Source organism: Primulina tabacum, chromosome 1, assembly GCF_025594145.1.
Source record: "Primulina tabacum isolate GXHZ01 chromosome 1, ASM2559414v2, whole genome shotgun sequence".
Taxonomy (NCBI): Eukaryota; Viridiplantae; Streptophyta; class Magnoliopsida; order Lamiales; family Gesneriaceae; genus Primulina; species Primulina tabacum.
The window spans coordinates 2,414,050-2,435,161 of record NC_134550.1 but is presented as its reverse complement, the minus strand read 5'-3'; the positions used below and the strand labels follow the sequence as shown (position 1 = coordinate 2,435,161).

Sequence of the window (21,112 nt, the reverse complement as noted above, 5' to 3'; positions counted from 1 at the left end):
ATATTATTACCATAAAATTATACAAATACATATATTTATTTTTTTGTACACCAACGGTCATAAACAGTAACAAAACGGCTAGTTTTTGCCCTATAAATATGATCTCGCAAACTCTTTCAATCACTCCAACTTTCTCATATTCTCTAAAAATTATTCTTCATCAAATTTTTCGAAGAAAAAAGAAGATGGCTTTCTCAAGATTATTTTTAATTATTTTGGTTATCATAATCACAAGTCTTTTATTTATCGGAGAATATCCTCCTCGTGTGTTTTCTTTATTTTTACAAATGCTTGTACTTGTTGTTTATCCATTACTTTGTATTGCAATATTCATTAACTAATAAAATGCATCGTAATTTTTTTAGTATCACCATGTCAAATTTGACAAAGCTCGAATTTGTTGCGCTCGACATCACGGGAAAAAATTATATGCCATGGACTCTCGATGTAGAAATGCATCTTGAGTCATTGGGTCTAAGCGAGACCATTAAAGAAAATGGTATATCTTCATCACAAGAAAAAGCAAAAGCTATAATATTTTTGCGTCAACATCTCGATGAAGGTTTAAAATTTGAATATCTCATCGAGAAAGATCTCATGGCTCTGTGGAAAGGATTGAAAGAAAGATTTGAACATATAAGGGAAGTTATACTTCCGACCGTCCGTGATGAATGAAATATGTTAAAATTCCAAGATTTTAAGAAAGTCAGTGATTATAATTCAGCGATGTATCGAATAATCTCGCAGCTAAAATTTTGTGGACATGAGGTTACAGAATCGGAAATGCTTGAAAAAACATTTTCCACGTTTCACGCATCAAATATAACTTTACAGCAACAATATAGAGTGCGTGGATTTGCGAGATATTCTGAACTCATCGCATGTCTTCTTGTGGCGGAAAAGAACAACGAGCTGCTAATGAGAAATATCAGTCCCGGCCCACTGGATCAACAGCATTTCCAGAAGTAAATGCTGTAAGTAAAAATGAATTTAAACCTGGAAACCAAAATCAAATTCAAAGACAAGGTTTTGGTCTAGGTTGAGGTCGAGGTCGTGGACGTGGACGTGGAATTGGTCGTGGTCGTGGTCGAGGCCATGGTTTTGAAAACAATAGAGATAGTTATTTTTATAACTCATCTCAAAAGGACGTCACGAACCACCAACAGAAAAGGCATCATGAGAACATGAGTGTTAATGAAAATTACTCGAAAAGATTTGAAAGTTCTTGTTTCAAATGCGGCACTCCAGGACATTGGTCTCGTATTTGTCGAGCCCCTGAGCACCTTTGCAAGCTCTATAAAGAATCGATAAAGGGGAAAGAAAAAGAGACTAACTTCACTGAACGCAGTGACCGTTTGAGTGATTTAACTCATTTTGATGCTGCTGATTTTATGAATGATTTCTCTGGAAATGATCAATATGTTGGTGGGATAGAAATGAACAATATTGATGCTACTGATTTTCTCAATGATTTCTCTGAAAATGAACAATATAATGGTAGAATATAAATGTACAATAATTTATTTTTCATGTATTCATATAATAATGTTTTATTGTACAATTATGATATGTGTTATATTTACATATGTATTGTCAGTAATCTTATTTCATTGCATATTTTTTTTTGAAGTTCAAATATGGAAAATGCTATGAGCAAAGCTGAAGTTTGCATACCCGATAGTGGTACAACGCACACTATCCTCCGAGATAAAAGATATTTCTTGGAACTAAAACCAACAAAAACAACGGTGAATACAATATCAAGTCATGTAGACTTGATTGAAGGATGTGGTAAAGCACAATTTTTGTTACCTAATGGTACAAAATTTTTGATCAATGATGCTTTATATTCACCACAATCGAAAAGAAATTTGTTGAGTTTTAATGATATATATTCTCATGGGTATGATACTCAAACAATGAATGAAGGGAATGAGAAATATATGTGTCTTATCACATATAAATCAGGAAAGAAATATGTGATTGAAAAACTACCAATGCTCCCTACTGGATTGCATTATACACATATAAGTCCCATTGAATCAAACATGGTAGTTGATAATTTTTCAATATTAACCAATTGGCATGATCGATTAGGACATCCTAGTTCAACAATGATGCGAAGAATTATAGAAAATACACATGGTCATCCACTGAAAGACCAGAAGATCTTTCAGAATAATAAGTTTCAATGTAAAGCATGTTCTCTTGAAAAACTTATTATAAGACCATCACCAGCCAAAATCCAAACTGAATCACCAATGATTCTTGAACGTATTCAGGGTGATATTTGTGGACCAATCCATCCATCATGTGGACCATTCAGATACTTTATGGTATTAATTGATGCCTCCAGCAGATGGTCACATGTATGTTTATTGTCAACTCGAAATGTTGCATTTGCAAGATTACTTGCTCAAATAATAAAATTGAGGAATCAATTTCCCGATTATACAATCAAGAAAATTAGACTTGATAATGCTGGTGAATTTACTTCCCAGACTTTCAATGATTATTGTATGTCTATGGAATCATTATTGAGCATCTTGTTGCTCATGTACATACACAGAATGGATTGGCTGAATCATTGATTAAACGTCTGCAAATGATTGCTAGACCAATGATTATGAAAACAAAGCTCCATATTTCTATATGGGGACATGCAATTTTACATGCTGCTTCATTATTTCGCATCAGACCAAGTGCATATCATAAATACTCCCCATTGCAGCTTGCATTTGGTAAAGAACCAGACATTTCTCATCTGAGAATTTTTGGATGTATGGTGTATGTGCCTATTGCACCACCGCAACGAAAGAAAATGGGACCTCAAAGAAAGGTTGGAATTTATATCGGTTATGATAGTCCATCAATCATTCGATATCTTGAACCTCAGACAGGCGACGTATTCACAGCACGTTTTGTTGATTGTCATTTTAATGAGGAAATCTTCCCAATGTTAGGGGGAGAACAAAAACATACCGAAAAGAAATTACATGGTATGTATCATCATTGTTACATCTGGATCCAAGAACAAAACAATGTGAAAAAGATGTACAACAAATTGTGCACTTGCAAAGAATAGCAAATCAAATACCAGATGCATTTGCAGATACAAAAGGGGTAACTAAATCATATATACATGCTGCAAATGCCCCTGCTCGAATTGAAATTCCGAAGAAACAAATTGAAAATACTCATGATGTCATTAAACGCCTGAAGCGTGGAAGGCCAGTCGGTTCCAAGGATAAAAATCCTCGAAAAAGAAAATTCATAGAGAAACACGATGATCGCAAAATAGAGAATGATGTTCCTGAAGAAACACATGATGATCACAAAATAGAGAATGGTGTTCCTGAAAAAACACATGATGATGAAAATGTTCTGTCAGAACCACAGACTGACGAGAATCATGAAATCTCTATCAATTATATTAATACTGGAAAAATATGAACCGAAAAGATATAGAAGAAATTGATGATATATTTTCTTATAATGTGGCAATCGACATCATAAATGATAATGAAGATCATGAACCAAAATCTTTTGGTGAATGTAAAAATCGGCAGGATTGGATAAAATGGAAAGAAGCCATTCAGGTTGAATTAGATTCGCTAAATAAACGTAATGTTTTTGGACCTATAGTCCTTACACCTGAAGGTGTAAAACCTGTTGGATACAAATGGGTTTTTATTAGAAAGCGAAATGAGAAAAATGAAATAGTAAGATATAAAGCTCGACTTGTTGCACAAGGTTTTTCTCAAAGGCCTGTAATTGATTATGAAGAAAAGTATTCTCCCGTGATGGATGCAATTACGTTTCGGTATTTGATTAGCTTGGCGGTATCTGAAAATTTAGAAATGCGTCTTATGGATGTTGTTACAGCTTACTTATATGGATCACTTGATAGTAATATATATATGAAAATCCCTGAAGGATTTAAGATGCCTGAAGCACAAAGTTCAAAACCCAGAGAATGTTATTCTGTGAAATTACAAAGATCGTTATATGGGTTAAAGCAATCCGGCCGAATGTGGTATAATCGGCTAAGTGATCACTTGATGAAAAAGGGATATGTAAATAATTCAATATGCCCTTGTGTTTTCATTAAGAAAACAACATCCGGATGCGTAATTATTGCTGTATATGTTGATGATTTAAACATCATTGGAACAAATAAGGAAATTCAAGAAGTTGTGTCATACTTGAAGGAAGAATTTGAAATGAAGGATCTTGGAAAAACCAAGTATTGTCTGGGTTTACAAATTGAACAAAAAGAATGTGGAATGTTTGTTCACCAGACAAATTATACAGAAAAGATCCTTAAACGTTTTAATATGGATAAATCAAATCCTTTAAGTACTCCAATGGTTGTTAGATCATTAAACATAGAAAAGGATCCATTCCGTCCATGTGAAGATGATGAAGATATTCTTGGTCCAGAAGTACCACATCTAAGTGCTATCGGTGCCCTTATGTATCTTACAAATTGTACAAGGCCTGATATATCTTTTGCCGTAAATTTGTTGGCAAGATTTAGCACATATCTAACAAAGAGACACTGGAACGGAATTAAACATATATTCCGTTATCTACGAGGAACGACAGACTTGAGACTTTTGTATTCAAAAGATGCTAATCCAAGTATAATTGGTTATGCCGATGCTGGATACTTATCTGATCCACACAAGGCACGTTTCCAAACTGGATATGTATTTACTCGTGGAGGCATTGCAATTTCTTGGCGTTCATTGAAACAAACACTCGTAACAACTTCATCAAATCATGCCGAGATTATTGCACTACATGAAGCAAGCCGTGAATGTGTGTGGTTAAAATCAATGACCCAACATATCCAAATCTCATGCGGATTATCATTCGACGAGAAGCCTGTGATACTATATGAAGATAATGCTGCATGTGTTGCTCAAATGAAAGAGGGATACATAAAAAGCGACAGAACTAAACATATTCCTCCTAAGTTCTTCGCATTCACCAAAGAGCTAGAGAAGAATAAATGTATTGATGTTCGTCACATTCAATCAAGTGAAAACTCATCAGATCTCTTCACAAAGGCACTTCCTACGTCAATATTCAGAAAGCACATATATAAGATTGGGATGCGCAATCTACGAAATTTGTGAAAAATTGTTCGTGTCAACTTGAGGGGGAGCTTACGTGACTGCACTCTTTTTCCCTTACTATGGTTTTTATCCCAATGGGTTTTTCCTAGTAAGGTTTTTAACGAGGCAGTACAAAAACACGTAATGAAGACATCTTCGTATCATGATCATCATCACAAGGGAGAGTGTTGAAAATAATATATTAAATGTTGAAAAATAATATTTAAAATGTGTGTGTTGAATATTTGAATGTTGAATATTTGAATGTTGAAAATAAGAGTTGTAAATATTGAAAATTAGTGTGTGATGATGTAGGTAATGATGTATTTTATTTTTGGATTATTTATAAAGATTTCCTATAAATAGATCTCTCATTTGTGAAGAAATTCACAATTGAGTAGAGAGAAAAATATTATAAAGTGTGTAGTTTGGTAAATTTTGAAAGTTTGGGGTTTTTACTTTTTACCATAAAATTTTTTTTTTTTCAGAACAATTATAATATTTATAATGGAGATAATAAATATAAAAATACTTGGGAAGTGGCTCGTCTCTCCCACCCACCAGAAGTGTTGGTGATGAGCTAGAGCCCGCCATCTCCATTTTCACGCAGTTAGGCACATCTAACATCCCATGTCTAACCCATTTAATTAATGCTAGCTCCTTTCGTAAATTATCTTCTCCATTTTTTGTTTTTTTTTATTGTTCTTCCTTCACTTTCAACTATATATATGATTTATTCCACCAATTAATACGCTCGCCAACCATCGATGTATTCTGAAGAATTTCTTCTTCTTTTGATTGTTTCTCTTATCCCTTTTCAGAATCATCGTCATCATGGATTATAAATGAAGGGTTTATGTCCATCTGTCGCATTTCTTTTGGTAGATGCTTAACTGAATTTGATTGTTTAACCACCACCCAACTTCCAGTTAATTAATTCGTAGGATATATATAGTCATGGGGAACTGCCAGGCGGCGGAGGCGGCGACGACGGTGGTGATACAGCATCCGGGGAACGATAAGGTGGAGAGGATTTACTCGCCTGTGTGTGCCAACCAGGTCATGAATTCGAACCCCGGGCACTACGTGGCGCTTATCCGTGAAAACGTAGGTGTTCCTCCGGGGAGGCAGCTGAAGCTTCTCCGGCCTGATGATATCTTGCTTCTTGGACAGGTTTACAGGCTTGTCAGCTTTGAAGGTTGGTTGATTATCCATTTCGAATTAGTTTATTTGGTATTGAGTTTCCGGGTTTGGTTTCTTGATCAAGTCTTCGGCTTTCTTGAACGTGAATGTACAGATGTGCTGAAAGGGTTTGCTGCAAAGAAATGCGTCGAAGTCAGAAAGACGTTGCAGGAGGGAGGAGCATTTAACGCGGGGCAAAAGAAAACCAATTCAAAATCCAATCCAAAATCGGCAAATTCTTGTTCCAAGAAGGTAGCTTCATTCTCTTTAATTGAGGCGAATTGTTGACTTTAGTTTGGAAGTTAATTTTTCACTCCGCCAGATACTTTTTCAGACGGAACACCAAGATGTGCACCACCTCGGCAGCAGCGGCAGTAGCAGTGGCGGAGCAATCATCGGGAGCGGCCTGGGAAGGTATCAGGCCAGCGGAGGCCAGTGGAGACCATCCTTACAGAGTATAGCTGAACTTGGAACTTGACTGACTGAATCAATCATAGCTACAACTTTCTCGCCTTCCCACAGTCCCTTATTTTCTTGCCTTACATGTTACATGTAAAAAAACACTTCTTTGTTGTCGAGGAAAAGTTAGATTTAATAAAGTGGATTATTAAGTACTGGATGTGATTCGAACGCATGTGAATTATGATCACACATCAAATTAAATTTATAAAAATCCACTAGTACTTATTTTATAATTGTTTCTGTTTACAAAAATGATCAAATTCAAATTACACAAAGAGCCCATTCCGGATCATCGTCCAAAAACTGCTCAACAAGTTCTGTTACACCGGCATTTTCTTCCGTTTCTTGATCCTCCCTGTTAAAGCTTGTTTTGGCACAACGCATCCTATTGTTTGAGTCTCCCTGACGAGTATAATCATTGTCCGCTAAATCTGGACAATATTATTGCAAAAGTTAAGAAGGATTGTGCTTTCACTGCTATCTGATTCTCCATCACAGCTATCTGAAGTAACTTTACCTATCATTGAACCATGGTCGTGAGATCTGCATATGTATCGCAATACCCTGGACAAATTTAAGACAGTAGCTTCTTGTGCTAAATCTCGACTGATAAGGGTTTCTCGAAGCTCATTTAGATTGGCACGATCAATCATATCCGCATTTTTCTCAAATAGATTGACCCGCTGTTCAAAACCAACTTGAAATGGAGCATGGGCCATTGAGTTGACAATACTCACAGCTCGTTCATAGTCACATTGAGCAGTGGCTTGACATACCATTTCACTGAAATGAAAAATGATACAGGAGGTATCTCACCAGCTTCTAAGATTGTGTCAAACAAGTGCTCCAGTAAATGCCACCGTATCAGAAAATTAAAACCTCTTTACCACCGCGGGTCCTATTCTAGATAGCAGAAAAATTAAATCAGAAATAAGATAGAGATAGGTGAGTAAACCAGTAGAGTACCTTTCCAGCTAGGGATGCTTCCAATAATGACGCAGAATGTTTGATAAAATCCAGCTTTTAACCTGAGAGGTTCATCTCTTTATATGCATAGTCAAAGAACTCCCACCAGTGAGCACTTGCAGAGGCCTCAAGCATAGAGCCAAAAGTGTATGCATCGGTTTTGGGGGAAGAAACGTGACCTTTGACACTTGTATCTAAATCTAAACTATTTTTCCTAGTCTCCTCGAATAGTTCTTTAGCTTCATGAAACATATCATTCTTACCATAAACTTTCAACGTGGCATTGATGATTCCTATATCAGGAGCCAAGACGGTTTTGCAGTGCTCAAAGATGGAAACGCAATCTTGATCGTGCCCACCATTCACGGCAGACAATATAATGCCTGAGAAAGTTATTGCCAAAGGTCGAGTAGCATGAAGTATTCTTAGCTTCTCAATCTGCAGAAATTTCACAAGAATTGAATTTATGACGAATGGAGTTAGAGATTAACGTAGAAAAAAACATTGGATTTTTTTTTTCATAGAAGCAACGTTCAGATGTCGTTCATCTTCAAGAACAAAACATGCTCAACTTTATTTTTATGGCTGCTCCTGTCATATTACCAGCAATCATGTAATTCTTCACCATCTTAAGCCAAATCTGTGGCATTTAAGAAATAATACGAGAAATTTGCGTCTGAAGCCTAACCTCCAAAGTAGCTTCTCGCCACTTTCCATGATAACAAAGGCAGCGACCTAGCTCATAATATACACTTGCTATTCCAATTACACCTCTCCTTTTCAAATTCCAGACCGCTTGAACAGCTTCATTAAGTTTACCTTCTTTCCAGAAGGCCTTCACAAGAACTGTGGAATACAAAAAGCAGATAAGAACAGAAACACAATAGAGAATATATGTTGATGAGGGGGAGAACACCTATGTCAATGCATTTAGAGCTTCCCCGCTTCTTTTCATTTTCTCAAAAAAATCGTGGACAAGGTCCTACTTTTCAGATTGCAGCATTGCTTTCAAAAGGCAACGCCAGTAAGAGTCAAATGAAAAATAAAAAAATTCATAATATAGGATTCAGGTTGCCCTGATGACCACTCATTGTAAATACCCTTATCGATTTGTAGAGAGAGAAGTGTTCCTGAAAGCACCATTGAGCGTCTATTTTACATCACCTTCGCCAAGAATTCCACAGAGTTTCTTGAAAGAGGTCCTTGAGATATGGTAATGGTGTTTTTTCATAAATTGAAGTACACTAAATTATCGCTTCTACTAAAATACCTCAAAAGGGCCATCTTTGTCAAGAACAGAATCGTTATCAAATATCGTGACTTTTTCCATTTAAAAAAAAAAACATATTCCTGCTCTTATACTGGCTAAAATCCTTCAAGTTATAAAGCCATTCCACCACAAACAATGCATGCCTCCACTGTCCTCTATACCCTAGCCCTTCTACTATCTTCCGTATTCGCCCTTCTGTAAACTGCAACCCTGTCTGTCTCATCATACGTGAGAATTTCCAATCTTCCATTCTCAAATCTGTTTCACTTAGCCTAAAGTAGCAATCCCAATAAGCAGCAAGAAAATCAATTGAAATGACAAATGGCTAAGCAAGAAACAGAATCCTATTTATCAGAAACTTGATCGCTCAGCGTTGCTTCGCTTACGCGGGACCCAACCTCTGCCATTTTTCTCAAACAATCCATCTTCAATCTCAACATCATCATCCAAAAGCCAAGAGAATTTGTCCCTTTCACATTCAATCATATCACTCAGCTCCCTAAAGCTCTCAGGCTTCAACTTGTCACCACCACACTCCAAATTCTGACTCGCCAGCTCTCTCAACCAGAGCTTCTCCAACCCCTCCCAAGGCATGCCCACCATTTTATTGTTTTCTTTCATGGATTTCGCGAACTTCTTGTACTCATACTTGATTATCTGGAAATGGTTTCTTCTGCAATCTCCAGTTTTTGCACATTCGTAAGGGGTAGGGGCTGCTTGGAGGCTTCTTTGGCGAGCCGCCGGTTGGATTTTGGAGTTTTGGGAGTTGGTTGAATTCCATGATTCAAAAATTTCTGCTTTGTGGCTTCGAGATTAGGTTGCGGTCGGGGATTTGGAAGGTTTGGAGGTGCTGAGGCCTCCATGAAAGAAACCATTCAAGATTATCCTCCCTTCTATATGTTTTTTTCATAAAATTTTATTATTATTATTTCTTCTTCTAATAAATTAAAAAAAAAAACACATTAAAACGTGAATTTTGATTATTATTATTACAAAAATCGAGTTTCTATACAAACATGATATAATTTGCTAAATAAAAATATTTATAATCATAAAATTTTTCATATGTATCTAACTGATATTCAATTAATTCAATTCTATTATCAGATTATTTTAACTTAGTTTGCTTAAATAAACCTTTAAAGTGTTTAGTTTGAAATTTAATTCAAATAAATTATAGGGTAAAACACTGAAAATAAAAAAACAAATATAAAAGAAATGTTATGCATCATTCCTCGCAAGCTTGCACTTGCAAAGGAAACATTCCAACACAAATATGTTTCCGCCGACAATTCCAAGCAGAGAATGAATTTATCCTAAAGCCAAATGATACTCTTCTGTGGTAAGAATCGAACGTAACTAAATATACATAACACTGCCAACTTTGAAGAAAGCAGCCAGCCAAATAGACAAAAAAGAAATCAAGAATGTACAGATTATGTATCAACGAGAAAAACGATAGAAATCCATTATGGAATCCATACTCAGCTCCTCAACCTCGAGTGCTTCACTAGCCAATCAATAACCTGGTCGATATTGGTCGAGTTCTTGCACGAGATCATATAGCAACATACCTCTCGCCCTGTCAGAGATTTCAAATCCCTGCACGGCATTATCCTACTTTTAGATTACGCAACACAGACTGTGCAAGAAAAGAAGTACACCCAACACACATTGCCACTCACATTTGATCAGTTAACTCCTGTTTAGACACGACTTGAGGCTTGTCGATCTTGTTTCCTACTACCAGCAAAGGAATACCGCTGAGTGATTGTTTACTCAGTAAATCATGAAGCTCTTGTTTAGAGATATTGATGTTGCCTTGATCGGCAGCATCAACTACGTATCTGCAACAGAAGATGCGCAAGAATCGGATTAAGTCAAGAAACATTACTCCAGTCTTAAATTAACATAGTAAGTGGCGAGTTTCATTCAAAATGAATGCCCTTCAAATACTATATGTAAGTGGCGAGTTTCATTTAAAATGAATGCCCTCCAAATACTAAAAGCACTTGTATAAGAAACTGAAGATGGCGTGAGTAGCTACACAATGGCAGAAACCGCACGACAGTATCTCTCCCACATACTGCGAAATCTTGGTTGACCTCCAAGATCCCACAGTTTCATTGTGACATTTCCTTTAACGACTTTTCGCATATTAAATCCCACCTGAAAAATAAAAGATTCTCTAAACAGATATCTTGAAATACATCAATAATCCAGAATAGAATACAGGTAACTGAATTTTAAAAATTTCAGACCACACAGAACCGAAGGAAACTAACCGTTGGGATCATGTCTTCACTGTATCCACCAGTCTAGGAAAATATTAAAATGCAAAGCTCGGTTCATTGATGAAGTTAATGAAAAACTTATGCTAAACTTGCAAACCAGTGTATGAAAAGACAATATACATTAACTTACAGCGATAACATTAACGAGCGAAGTTTTTCCTGCGTTCTGAAGACCAATTAAAGACAGTTCCATTTCTTGCTTGAAGAAGAGGCTGCAACCACAAAAGAAAAATGACTTCTTGTAAATTCAAAAAGAAATTTTTCGTTCAACACCAAACAAGTAACAACAAAATCTTCTTTTAAATGACTCTTCCAAACAAAATTAAATATTCCATCAGGTTCACAATTTTGTGTTTTGATGGGCTTCTTTCTTTTGAATTGGGGTGACTGATCCGTCATATAGTGCCGCACTTGTCCTTTTTCCAAGATACTCCAAACAAAATCCTTAGCATCAAGCAATATATGTAGCTATCATAGTAAATTTTAAGGGAGTCGAAGCCATGCTTTCATTAATGTATCATGCATAAAAACGGAGGCGGCAACTGCTCCCCCTACCCCCTTGGCCCCCGCTACCTCCATTCATCTCAACCTCTAATGGTGTTTAGTAAAAAATGGAAGCAATTTGAAAATCCATCACAGATGATAAGATAGCCATTCGAATCTCAAACATAATATCAAAAGCTCCACGCACACAAAGCATACGCCAATCTTCTTATCATTTCAGTAAATCAGACAAAAAAAAAGTTACAAAAACAGCACCGAAACACACCACAACGTAAAACCTTCAAAAAACATATCATTCTCCATTTATGATATACAAACACCCGAAACAGGGGTCGACCCAGAATCCAACCCAGTACATCTTCACCAATTCGCTAAAAACTAATCATATTACAAACTTATGCATAACTTTCGAAAATATTTCAGATACCCGACAATGAATCACCATGAAAGATTCGATTTTCATTCAATATAAAGGCATTCCACGCGAAAAAAAGAAACGAGCAGAGACCTTCTAAGCCAATTGAGAAAAGCATCCCAGAGACCCATTGCTACGATCGATTCACGACGACTGGGAAACGTGACGGATCTCTCCTCTGTCTTCACCCAATTGACCTCTCAAAATTTTTCCTTTCTCCCAGACCAGTCCTCAGCAGCTGATTGATTCGATTATATATGGTACGATGATGTACACCCATTAGGAATCAAATACCTGTAACAGTAACGGGCCCAGTGTTACGATGAAATTACGGATTTGGCCCGGGATTATCATCATATGGACTGGGGAAGAATGATGGAAAGACGAATCACACGCCGAGAAATTTGGGACAGCAACAAAAATTATCATATTATATTGTTTATTATAATGATATAATATTTAAATTTTAATATGGGAATATGGGAATTATTCAATCATAATTAGAAATATAATTTTTAATTTATAGGAATTTAATGTCTTTGTATTGTGATTGATTTCACTAGGACATTTAATTTTTTTAGCTTAGAGTGATATTTATTATAAGTGATTTGGAATCTAAGATTCTGTTTCAAATTTAGAATAAGGATAACAATTTTTTTTTGATCCGACGGAGAATCCGATACTCGATTCGAAAGGTATATAATTTCCGGGTACAAGGATGGATGCGGATCTTAATATTTTTTATTCATATCCGACTCGAATACCCAATTAATTAAATAAATAAATATATTATATATATATATATAATTTTTCGACTATGATGTTAATTTTAATTTGTTTTTATTGAATGCTATTAGCTAGATATAATGAAAAAAATAATAGTATAAAGTTATGCTATTTTTGTTGGAAAATGATGTTAAAATAAATTGTTTCTAATATTTTATTATTTTCTGTAATGTTAATTTTTTAAATTTTTTTGTTATTGTTCTCAACAATTTAGTAAGTATTTGTAACTTACTCGAAATAAATTAAATTTGAGAAATGAAATTATAGGTGGTAATCAGATATTTGGCTAGGGTATGATATCGAATTCTCTTACGGGTATGAAGACGAAGATGGATATGAGATCGTGAAATTCTATCCAAACATAACTCATTGACATGCCTAATTTAGAATAATATTGATATCGAATGAGTTAGACGTCGACCATAGTAAATTTTTCCCATATAATTGTTGATGACTGAAGGTAGGCGAGCTCAAATATTTTGCCAATTATTTATTGTAAATGTACAATTATGGTAGAGTACGTCCCTTATACTGTAAGCTTACTGAAAATCATTTTTTCCATGAACTAAAGTTGACTTTGAACTGTATGTATATGTAATATGGTTGTATCATCTCTTTTGATTTAAATTATATTTTAAAGATCATATAAAGTGATTCCGATGCCAATCCAAATAAATTTTGTAGCGATTCGATGTCCATATGTATATGTAATATAGTGACTGTGTTATGCACCAATAGCATACTCTTGGGCTTTTGTTACAAGCTATCCTTACCTTAATAAACAAGTGAAAGATTTCAGTTGCTTGAATTTTTTCATCTTGTATTTGCCATCCATCAATTTTTTCTCAACCAAATCCCAGAAAACATATTGAAGTAGCTATGGTTAAATCCAGTCAAAAGAGTACCATTCCTATTCCTATTGTGTTTCTCGTGGCTTCCATATTTCTGTTATCTCAAATTTCGTTAGTGTTTGGCTCCCCTATATCATACCAGATCGCCAGAAGTCTTGATCCGTTGCGAAAATTCAAACATTATGGTGGAGATTATGATATCCGGAACAAACATTACTGGCTGTGAGTTAATATGCTAACAATTTAAAGACTTTTTTCATTCGAAAAGTATACTATGATATTATGTTGGTAAACGTTTTTTTTTTTTTTTTAAATCAAGTCTGAGGCGTTTAGGGGAATTCATGGATATGCAGTGTCAGGACTCTGGTTACTCAATGGAATGGGATTCGGGATTTTTATAGTCTTAAAGAAATCATGCAGCGCAGCATCTCAAATAGTCGATCAACAGCATTCTTCATATCTGATAATATTCTTGCTTCTTGTTCTGTTCGCCATTTTTGCCATGTAAATTTGATGCAATTCAATTTTCGTTTACTTAATATTTACCTTAGTTCGCATGCTGTTGAATCATCATTTGGCCGGTTTTGATAAATACTGCAGAATTGGTAGCAGTGCGGTCATTGCAGCAAACCAGAAGTCAATAGAGAGGGCTAACAAGCTCGAGAAAACTATATTCGATGCTGGAAATGATGCTCATCAAGCTATAGGAGAAGTTAAGAATACATTGCTGCACATACGGACTGTTTTGCATCCATACGACTCGAAAACTTGCAAATTGTTGGATTTTATAATTCATCGTCTGAGAAAAGGATCATCGAGTATTCAAAATTTTATCGTCCAAATGACGCAGTCTTGTCATCAAGTCATACAAACACTGTAAAGGGCCATTTATGCTTATATTACGGTGTAAATTTGGACGTTTCCTTCCATGTAACTCTAGTTTCTTGGTAAATCTTGTGGTCGTTTCATCCGACCTGGTGTCTTTATTTGCCGGATTAGGTGAGTTTTCGACAACTAATGCTTCATCGATTGTTGGGATTCACACATATTATATGGTATAATGTGATTATGTTGTAATTTTTTCTGACAAATATATGTGTGACAAAAAACAATTTGAATTGGTTAGACTAATGGATTGCGGCTCTGGCTCAGTTCTACTCGCTTTGCAATATCGTCCCGTTCTTGTAGTGAAAGTGACACAAAGTTTGTACATCAGACCAAAAACGTGTTCATTATCTGACAAGTGCTCTTTTTGCTGCGTTTAAGATTAATCTTTTCTTGTTGGATTCTAACAACAATGAGCTGGATTCTAACTGGTATCGATTTGGTATTCGATATGTAGGCGATTATGAACTTCATTGTACGCAATTTCATTATTGTATCATTTTTCTGCATCGATGCTAATGGATTGAATTTTGTTCACTTTCATTGGCGCGCGACACCTGTTCAAGTTTGAAGGAATTTGAGCAAACCCCACAAAACAACAGCTTAGCAGACCTGCTTCCATGCCCAAAATCCGCATTTTCCGACCGAATCTTAATACAGATTGGCTACACAGTTCACAATTTCAAAACTCAGGTGTCTAGAAAATTTTGAAGTAAAAGTCGAGTTTCATTCTCGACACCGCTTACATATTCGTTTTTCTCATTTTTCCCTTGTCATGAACAAAGATAAACTTAAAGATTTCGGAGGTGCGCATGCGTGAAGTGTTCGTAAAGAACGAGAGTAATGAAGATCGAGAAATCCAGGGAGTTTGTGACCCTTTTTCCGGTGCACCTAATTACACCTATTCACCAGAAAATTGAGGAAACAATTGTACTCAAGTTGGAGATTTACCTACTGTAGGTATTTTATACATGCTTATTTCAAATTTTGTTAGTCAAAAACCTCAAGCTAACCATAGGCGGGCTATGCATAAGAATGGCCAACAGAAAAAGGGGTGTAACATACCACTAGCTTTTCAAAATGTACCATTTCAAGAAACATTCCAAGTCACAACTAAAATACACGAATCCTCACTTCTATCGCGCAGATTCTGTCAAGATTCGTCTGTATCGAAGCCAATTTATCAGGAAATTGCGAAGTAGATGGAAGATTAATCCTCCCGGTAGGAATATATTCCATGACTCTGGCTTTTTGCCAATCAATATAGGACCTAAGGAACATATACCCGGATTTATCTAAACTGGTGAGTTGTTCATATGTCCAAGAAGCATTCTCAGACATTGTTTTGCACAAATGTGGTCCAATGAAACTGAAAACTGAAGTACCATGGTCAGCAATGCTAAGCCTCTCCATTTTCATGGTGATTTGGTGTTGATTGGTGTGAAAAAGCCATTCAAGATAGAGGAAGATGCTACAATAGGTGGTCCATTTTCCCTTAGGCCAGTGTAAATATTAAGTACAAAAATTGCCCAAAATAAATTTGCAGGAAATTCATTGAATTATTCGACAAAAAATTTATGTAATGAAGTTGGAACTTGTACATTTTAGGAGTTGGAAATTTGGGGCACAAGTGTTGTACAATTCAAAAAGGTTTCACATTCTCATGTATATTTACACGGATAAAAATATAGTTTGGCAGGATCTTTTAGTTTTGCATTCAGTATTTATTTTTCAAGTGGAATGTATAGAAATTATTGAGTTAACTATGTGTTATACCTAGAGTAATACACTCTCTGTATTTTAATATGATATATTCAACTGATCATCTTGTAAATTTCACGTGTTTTTATTTTAAATTCAAATTATCAATTGAACATATTATATTAAAACGTAAAAGATATTCTAACCCTATAATAGAAAAATATATATTCTAAACATATCATAGAATAATATGAATAAATAAGTAGAAACTGAAAAACAAGAATACAATTGTGAGTATTTTGATTGATTTCCAAGCAGTAAATTTGGAAACAAAAGCATCCACCATTAATTGAAGATAAAAAGTTGTGTGAGACGATCTCACGAGTCGTAGTTTTGTGAGACATATCTTTTATTTGGGTCATCCATGAAAAAATATTACTTTTTATGCTAAGATTATTAATTTTTATTGTGAAATCGGTAAAGTTGACTCATCTCACAGATAAAGATCCGTGAGACTGTTTCACGGAGATCGTACAACATGAGATCTACTTTAATTGGAATTTGGAATGCCCAAAATTCACATAAAAAATTGAGTAATTAATACGCTCGTAATTTAATTGTTCCATGGACCATCTACAGTTAAAGTTCCTAAATTTAGTTTCCTTGTTGCAATAACTAATGATCTTATCCAATCACCATTTTCCCAAAGAAAATTCAATCCAAATTTACCAAGTGCTAATCCACAATCCTAGAAAATAAATTCTAGACACCGCTTTATAATTATCGCCGTAAAAACGGCAAGAGTTCCATTATAGGTTTCAAGTCATCATCGTCGTCGTTGTCAATCAACTCAAGATCCAACGAATAACCAGAACCCAGTTCAAAGTTTCTGACTTTTTCTCTGTACTCATCAATTCCCTTTAAAATTATCTTCTTGTTCACGCTTTTAATGTCATCTGCAGAATAAAGTCTAAAGGGGTTCTCTGGAGTGTACCGTGTCATTTGTTTGAGAAATTTAATGAAGGTATGCTCATGATATTGAGTGTTAGATATGATGAAAAGATTTAGGAGAGCTATCACCGCCAAGCCTTTGTTGAGAAATTTCTTCCAGTTTCTGACTGCGGGTGAGCTTCTTTGACTTTCGGGTAGACCTCATGATTTTCTAGTTCTTGCGTTTCTTGATATTTCTAATGTGATTGTCGTTATTTGGACTTTTGTTCGTGGTATTTTATTGGGGCTTTTCTTATATATGATCGAGCTTTTCATGGATCTGTTTATGGGTTTCTGTTATGTGAAACTTATGCCGCTGGTTGAGTTGAATCTTGCTTGCGAACGGGATTGTTGGGCTTTTTTGTAATAATCTTGTTTTGTTGGTGATTTTCAGAAATCCTTTGTGGCTTAATTTTGAGGAAACCTTTATTATGTAATCTGAGTATTCTTCAGGATTTGTGATTCGAAGCTCAGTTTTTTAACGATGATAATAGCGATATGAGACTTGCATTTACCCATGTTCTTTCAGTTCGCTGTTCATTGTGAAATGATCGTAATTAGTTAGACAGTTTCGCTGCTATGAAACTTGTTTGACAAGATTGAAGCATGAGTTCATTCAGTCTTCAGAATTACCATTGTTGCAGTTCAGTTTTATTAGGCTGTGTGTCGTGAAAAGCTATTTGGTTTCCTACGGTTTCACTGACCTTTTGGTGTGCTCACATGTTTTGATATTGCATAGAAAACCGTTCAACTATGTTCTAAACACAATGAGTTTTGTGACTTTAGTTTTGGACCTCCATGGGGTTGAATGTTCCAAATGCAGCATTGTCCTGGAGATAGGAAAACGAAAAAAATGAGGATGAGGAACAAATATCGGAAACCAACTACTTTACATTGCAATGCAGGGAACAGATGGTCAATTTTAGTGTGGAGCCTTGTTGGTTTTCTTGTCATCCTTCATCTATACACTTTAACTAGCGACTCAGATGCATATAAACGACAGATACATAAAAGTGTGGGCCACTATCAGCTATTTCGCGAACTAGAAGAAGTCGAGGAGGAAAATATACAGATGCCTCCACCAAGGAGGCGATCCCCACGAGCTGCTAAAAGAAAACCTAGGCGCCCTACTACTTTGATTGATGAATTTCTCGATGAGTCTTCTCAAATAAGGCACATCTTTTTTCCAAATATGGATAGGGCTATGAATCCCATGAAGGATGCTGGCAACGAGAGTTTATACTACTATCCAGGGAGAATATGGCTCGACACTGAAGGAATTCCTATACAAGCCCATGGAGGTGGTATTTTGTATGATGATAAATCCCGGAATTTCTATTGGTATGGTGAATATAAAGATGGTCCTACTTATCATGCCCACAGAAAAGGAGCAGCAAGGGTAAGTTCGGAATTTTCTTCTACATGGAAAATGTTTTGTAACGCATTTGTTAGTTACTTAGTGTTGGTGTGTGATCGAATGAAGATTACAACATGGCCATTAAATTTTACTCTTGCAAATCGCAGGGTCCAACTTTGGAAATGCATCAAGATTCAATCTTTACTTCGCTCATACTTGTTCTCATCCTTACAGGTGGATGTTATTGGTGTGGGATGTTACTCATCAAGTGATTTGTGGACATGGAAAAATGAAGGCATCGCCCTTGCAGCCGATGAGAAAAATGAGCCTCATGACCTTCACAAGTCAAACGTTCTGGAGAGGCCTAAAGTAATTTACAATGATAAGACCGGAAAGTATGTAATGTGGATGCACATAGACGATGCTAACTATACCAAAGCCTCTGTAGGAATTGCAATTAGTGACCATCCAACCGGTCCCTTCAGTTACCTCTACAGTATACGTCCCCATGGATTTGACAGCAGAGATATGACCATCTTCAAAGATGATGATGGTGTCGCTTATCTCATCTATTCATCTGATGACAATAGCGAGCTTCATATCGGTCCCCTCAACGAAGAGTATCTTGACGTCACACAAGTTATGAGGCGAATTCTTGTGGGACAACATCGAGAAGCACCAGCTCTGTTTAAGCACGATGGAACATACTACATGATCACCTCAGGATGTACGGGTTGGGCCCCAAATGAGGCTCTTGCCCACGCATCTGAATCGATAATGGGGCCGTGGGAGACAATGGGGAGCCCATGCCTCGGTGGGAACAAAATCTTTCGACTCACAACATTCTTTGCTCAGAGTACATTCGTTCTTCCTTTACCAGAATTACCCGGTTTTTTTATATTCATGGCCGACCGCTGGAATCCAGCCGACTTGAGGGATTCGAGATATGTATGGTTACCTTTAACCATAGGAGGAGCTGCAGATCGTCCTCTTGATTACAGTTTCGGTTTCCCGTTATGGTCGAGGGTGTCGATTTTTTGGCACAAGGGATGGAGGCTTCCTGCTGCGTGGAGGGGGACAAAATTCTGAAGATCTGGAGAGGTCAATTCTTGCATCACAACGCTACTCACTCTGTTTTTATGTCGTGTTATTGTCTCCAATTTTCTTGGAATCTTCAGGTTTACAGTTCTGAAAATCGGTGTATATTATTCATTCCCAGTTATGATGTGTATAGGGAGTATAGAATGAATTTATTTTGATTACTGATAGTTTTCTAAATTTCGCTTGCTATGGTTGGTGCTGAGTTGCACACTTGCACTATGTCATCGGCTCACATTTGGATAAATTCATATCATTGGGCTTTAATAAATTTTATGGGCCGAAACATCTACGCAGAAATTCAAAAGGAGAATTGGGTCAATCTTTTTAAAAATAAAAATAAAAAAGTAAACCTTTATTTGATAAAATAACCTTGTGCAATTGATGGTATCATGTTATTTAGTCTAAGAAAGTCATTTAGAAAAGAAATTGAAAGAAAGATTATAAATTTAAAAATGACCTCTATTTGTAAAAATTACAAATTGTAGTCGGTTTACGTCCTTTGAAGTTTGGACAAATCTATGTCTTCGGACCCCAATCGATGGGGTTAATGTTATAACGAACGAGACTCACATGATCAAATAATATTATATGAATATAATGTTCTTTATATGTGTGTGTGTGTAAATTTTACATGGTATAACATTGATGCACATGGATCAGAGCAAGATAATTCAAAAGGTATAATAAGCAATTGCTGTCAGCTTGCACCTGGACTCCATCAACAGAATGGAAACTGCCAGTCTTCGTCAATTTTCATATCAAACAAAATCAAAGCTTTTGGATAAATTAGAGAGCAAAGGGTTTTTTTTTTTAAATTTTTTTATTTTTGTGTTTAAAAATTTATTAAAATCTTGAAATAAAGAGCACTGTATATTATTTATTAATATTATTTGGTTACATAATTTTAAATGAAAAGAGATGAGAAAGGTAGTGGGGGAATGTTAATATAAAGGTGGAGGGGAGCATGGCGAGTCTCATCAAAAGATAAAGATGTTAACCATTAAAAGAAGTTCCCACTCAAATATTTATTCCCTTTTGGTGGGCCTATTTGCCCTTCATTATTATTATTATTATTACTATTATTATTGTTTTTATTATTAGATTTTTTATCACCTTTTTTTTACATAAATATAATTTTTCATTAAAAAAAAGGATTCTAAAAATGAAATAGGGGTATTTCTTGGATTCTAAAAAAACATTTAAACTCTTTTGGACTTTTATCTGG

At 35.7% G+C, this 21,112-nt stretch overlaps 4 protein-coding genes and 1 pseudogene across 8 annotated transcripts; 2 read left to right on the top strand and 3 right to left on the bottom strand.

Moving 5' to 3' along the window:
• The first annotated feature begins 5,679 nt into the window (after positions 1-5,679).
• Positions 5,680-6,920, top strand: LOC142506123 (uncharacterized). Of its 2 annotated transcripts, none has more exons than XM_075619312.1 (3): positions 5,680-6,321; positions 6,421-6,557; positions 6,628-6,920. In XM_075619312.1, the coding sequence occupies exons 1-3, from the start codon at positions 6,081-6,083 to the stop codon at positions 6,781-6,783; spliced, it is 534 nt and encodes a 177-aa protein (XP_075475427.1). In that variant the 5' UTR covers positions 5,680-6,080; the 3' UTR covers positions 6,784-6,920. The 2 variants fall into 2 exon arrangements, with proteins under 2 accessions (XP_075475427.1, XP_075475495.1); XM_075619380.1 differs by having other exon boundaries at positions 5,681-6,321; positions 6,640-6,920.
• A 107-nt stretch (positions 6,921-7,027) lies between these two features.
• LOC142505940 (pentatricopeptide repeat-containing protein At5g67570, chloroplastic-like) lies at positions 7,028-9,027 on the bottom strand. 2 transcript variants are annotated; one of them, XR_012804518.1, is made up of 4 exons: positions 8,834-9,027; positions 8,422-8,579; positions 7,734-8,171; positions 7,028-7,670 (listed from the first exon to the last, which is right to left on the bottom strand). XR_012804518.1 is itself a non-coding variant. In XM_075619106.1 (3 exons), the coding sequence occupies exons 1-3, from the start codon at positions 8,874-8,876 to the stop codon at positions 7,791-7,793; spliced, it is 582 nt and encodes a 193-aa protein (XP_075475221.1). In that variant the 5' UTR covers positions 8,877-9,027; the 3' UTR covers positions 7,028-7,790. The 2 variants fall into 2 exon arrangements, 1 of the variants encoding a protein (XP_075475221.1); XM_075619106.1 differs by having other exon boundaries at positions 7,028-8,171.
• Positions 8,811-9,903, bottom strand: LOC142505862 (pentatricopeptide repeat-containing protein At5g67570, chloroplastic-like; annotated as a pseudogene).
• A 310-nt stretch (positions 9,904-10,213) lies between these two features.
• LOC142506045 (ADP-ribosylation factor-like protein 8b) lies at positions 10,214-12,568 on the bottom strand. Its single transcript, XM_075619213.1, has 6 exons — positions 12,310-12,568; positions 11,428-11,509; positions 11,289-11,321; positions 11,051-11,172; positions 10,689-10,850; positions 10,214-10,605 (listed from the first exon to the last, which is right to left on the bottom strand). The coding sequence occupies exons 1-6, from the start codon at positions 12,345-12,347 to the stop codon at positions 10,488-10,490; spliced, it is 555 nt and encodes a 184-aa protein (XP_075475328.1). The 5' UTR covers positions 12,348-12,568; the 3' UTR covers positions 10,214-10,487.
• Positions 12,569-17,126: 4,558 nt separating this feature from the next.
• Positions 17,127-20,064, top strand: LOC142505667 (uncharacterized). 3 transcript variants are annotated; one of them, XM_075618853.1, is made up of 3 exons: positions 17,127-17,563; positions 18,335-18,828; positions 19,021-20,064. In XM_075618853.1, the coding sequence occupies exons 1-3, from the start codon at positions 17,491-17,493 to the stop codon at positions 19,873-19,875; spliced, it is 1,422 nt and encodes a 473-aa protein (XP_075474968.1). In that variant the 5' UTR covers positions 17,127-17,490; the 3' UTR covers positions 19,876-20,064. The 3 variants fall into 3 exon arrangements, with proteins under 3 accessions (XP_075474968.1, XP_075475032.1, XP_075474896.1); XM_075618917.1 differs by having other exon boundaries at positions 18,253-18,828; XM_075618781.1 differs by having other exon boundaries at positions 18,216-18,828.
• The last annotated feature ends 1,048 nt before the right edge of the window (positions 20,065-21,112 follow it).

Excerpts from the sequence above, each read along its gene's own strand:
- LOC142506123 (XM_075619312.1), top strand. The coding sequence starts at position 6,081 with ATGGGGAACTGCCAGGCGGCGGAGGCGGCGACGACGGTGGTGATACAG. Across the intron at positions 6,322-6,420 it reads CAGGCTTGTCAGCTTTGAAG|ATGTGCTGAAAGGGTTTGCT; the intron begins GTTGGTTGATTA and ends GTGAATGTACAG. Across the intron at positions 6,558-6,627 it reads CAAATTCTTGTTCCAAGAAG|ATACTTTTTCAGACGGAACA; the intron begins GTAGCTTCATTC and ends TCACTCCGCCAG.
- LOC142505940 (XM_075619106.1), bottom strand. The coding sequence starts at position 8,876 with ATGGTGCTTTCAGGAACACTTCTCTCTCTACAAATCGATAAGG. Across the intron at positions 8,580-8,833 it reads CTCTCTACAAATCGATAAGG|TTCTTGTGAAGGCCTTCTGG; the intron begins GTATTTACAATG and ends TGTATTCCACAG. Across the intron at positions 8,172-8,421 it reads GGCGAGAAGCTACTTTGGAG|ATTGAGAAGCTAAGAATACT; the intron begins GTTAGGCTTCAG and ends AAATTTCTGCAG.
- LOC142506045 (XM_075619213.1), bottom strand. The coding sequence starts at position 12,347 with ATGGGTCTCTGGGATGCTTTTCTCAATTGGCTTAGAAG. Across the intron at positions 11,510-12,309 it reads TTTCTCAATTGGCTTAGAAG|CCTCTTCTTCAAGCAAGAAA; the intron begins GTCTCTGCTCGT and ends TTGTGGTTGCAG. Across the intron at positions 11,173-11,288 it reads GTGAAGACATGATCCCAACG|GTGGGATTTAATATGCGAAA; the intron begins GTTAGTTTCCTT and ends TTTATTTTTCAG.
- LOC142505667 (XM_075618781.1), top strand. The coding sequence starts at position 18,238 with ATGTTCCAAATGCAGCATTGTCCTGGAGATAGGAAAACGAAAAAAATG. Across the intron at positions 18,829-19,020 it reads ACAGAAAAGGAGCAGCAAGG|GTGGATGTTATTGGTGTGGG; the intron begins GTAAGTTCGGAA and ends TCATCCTTACAG.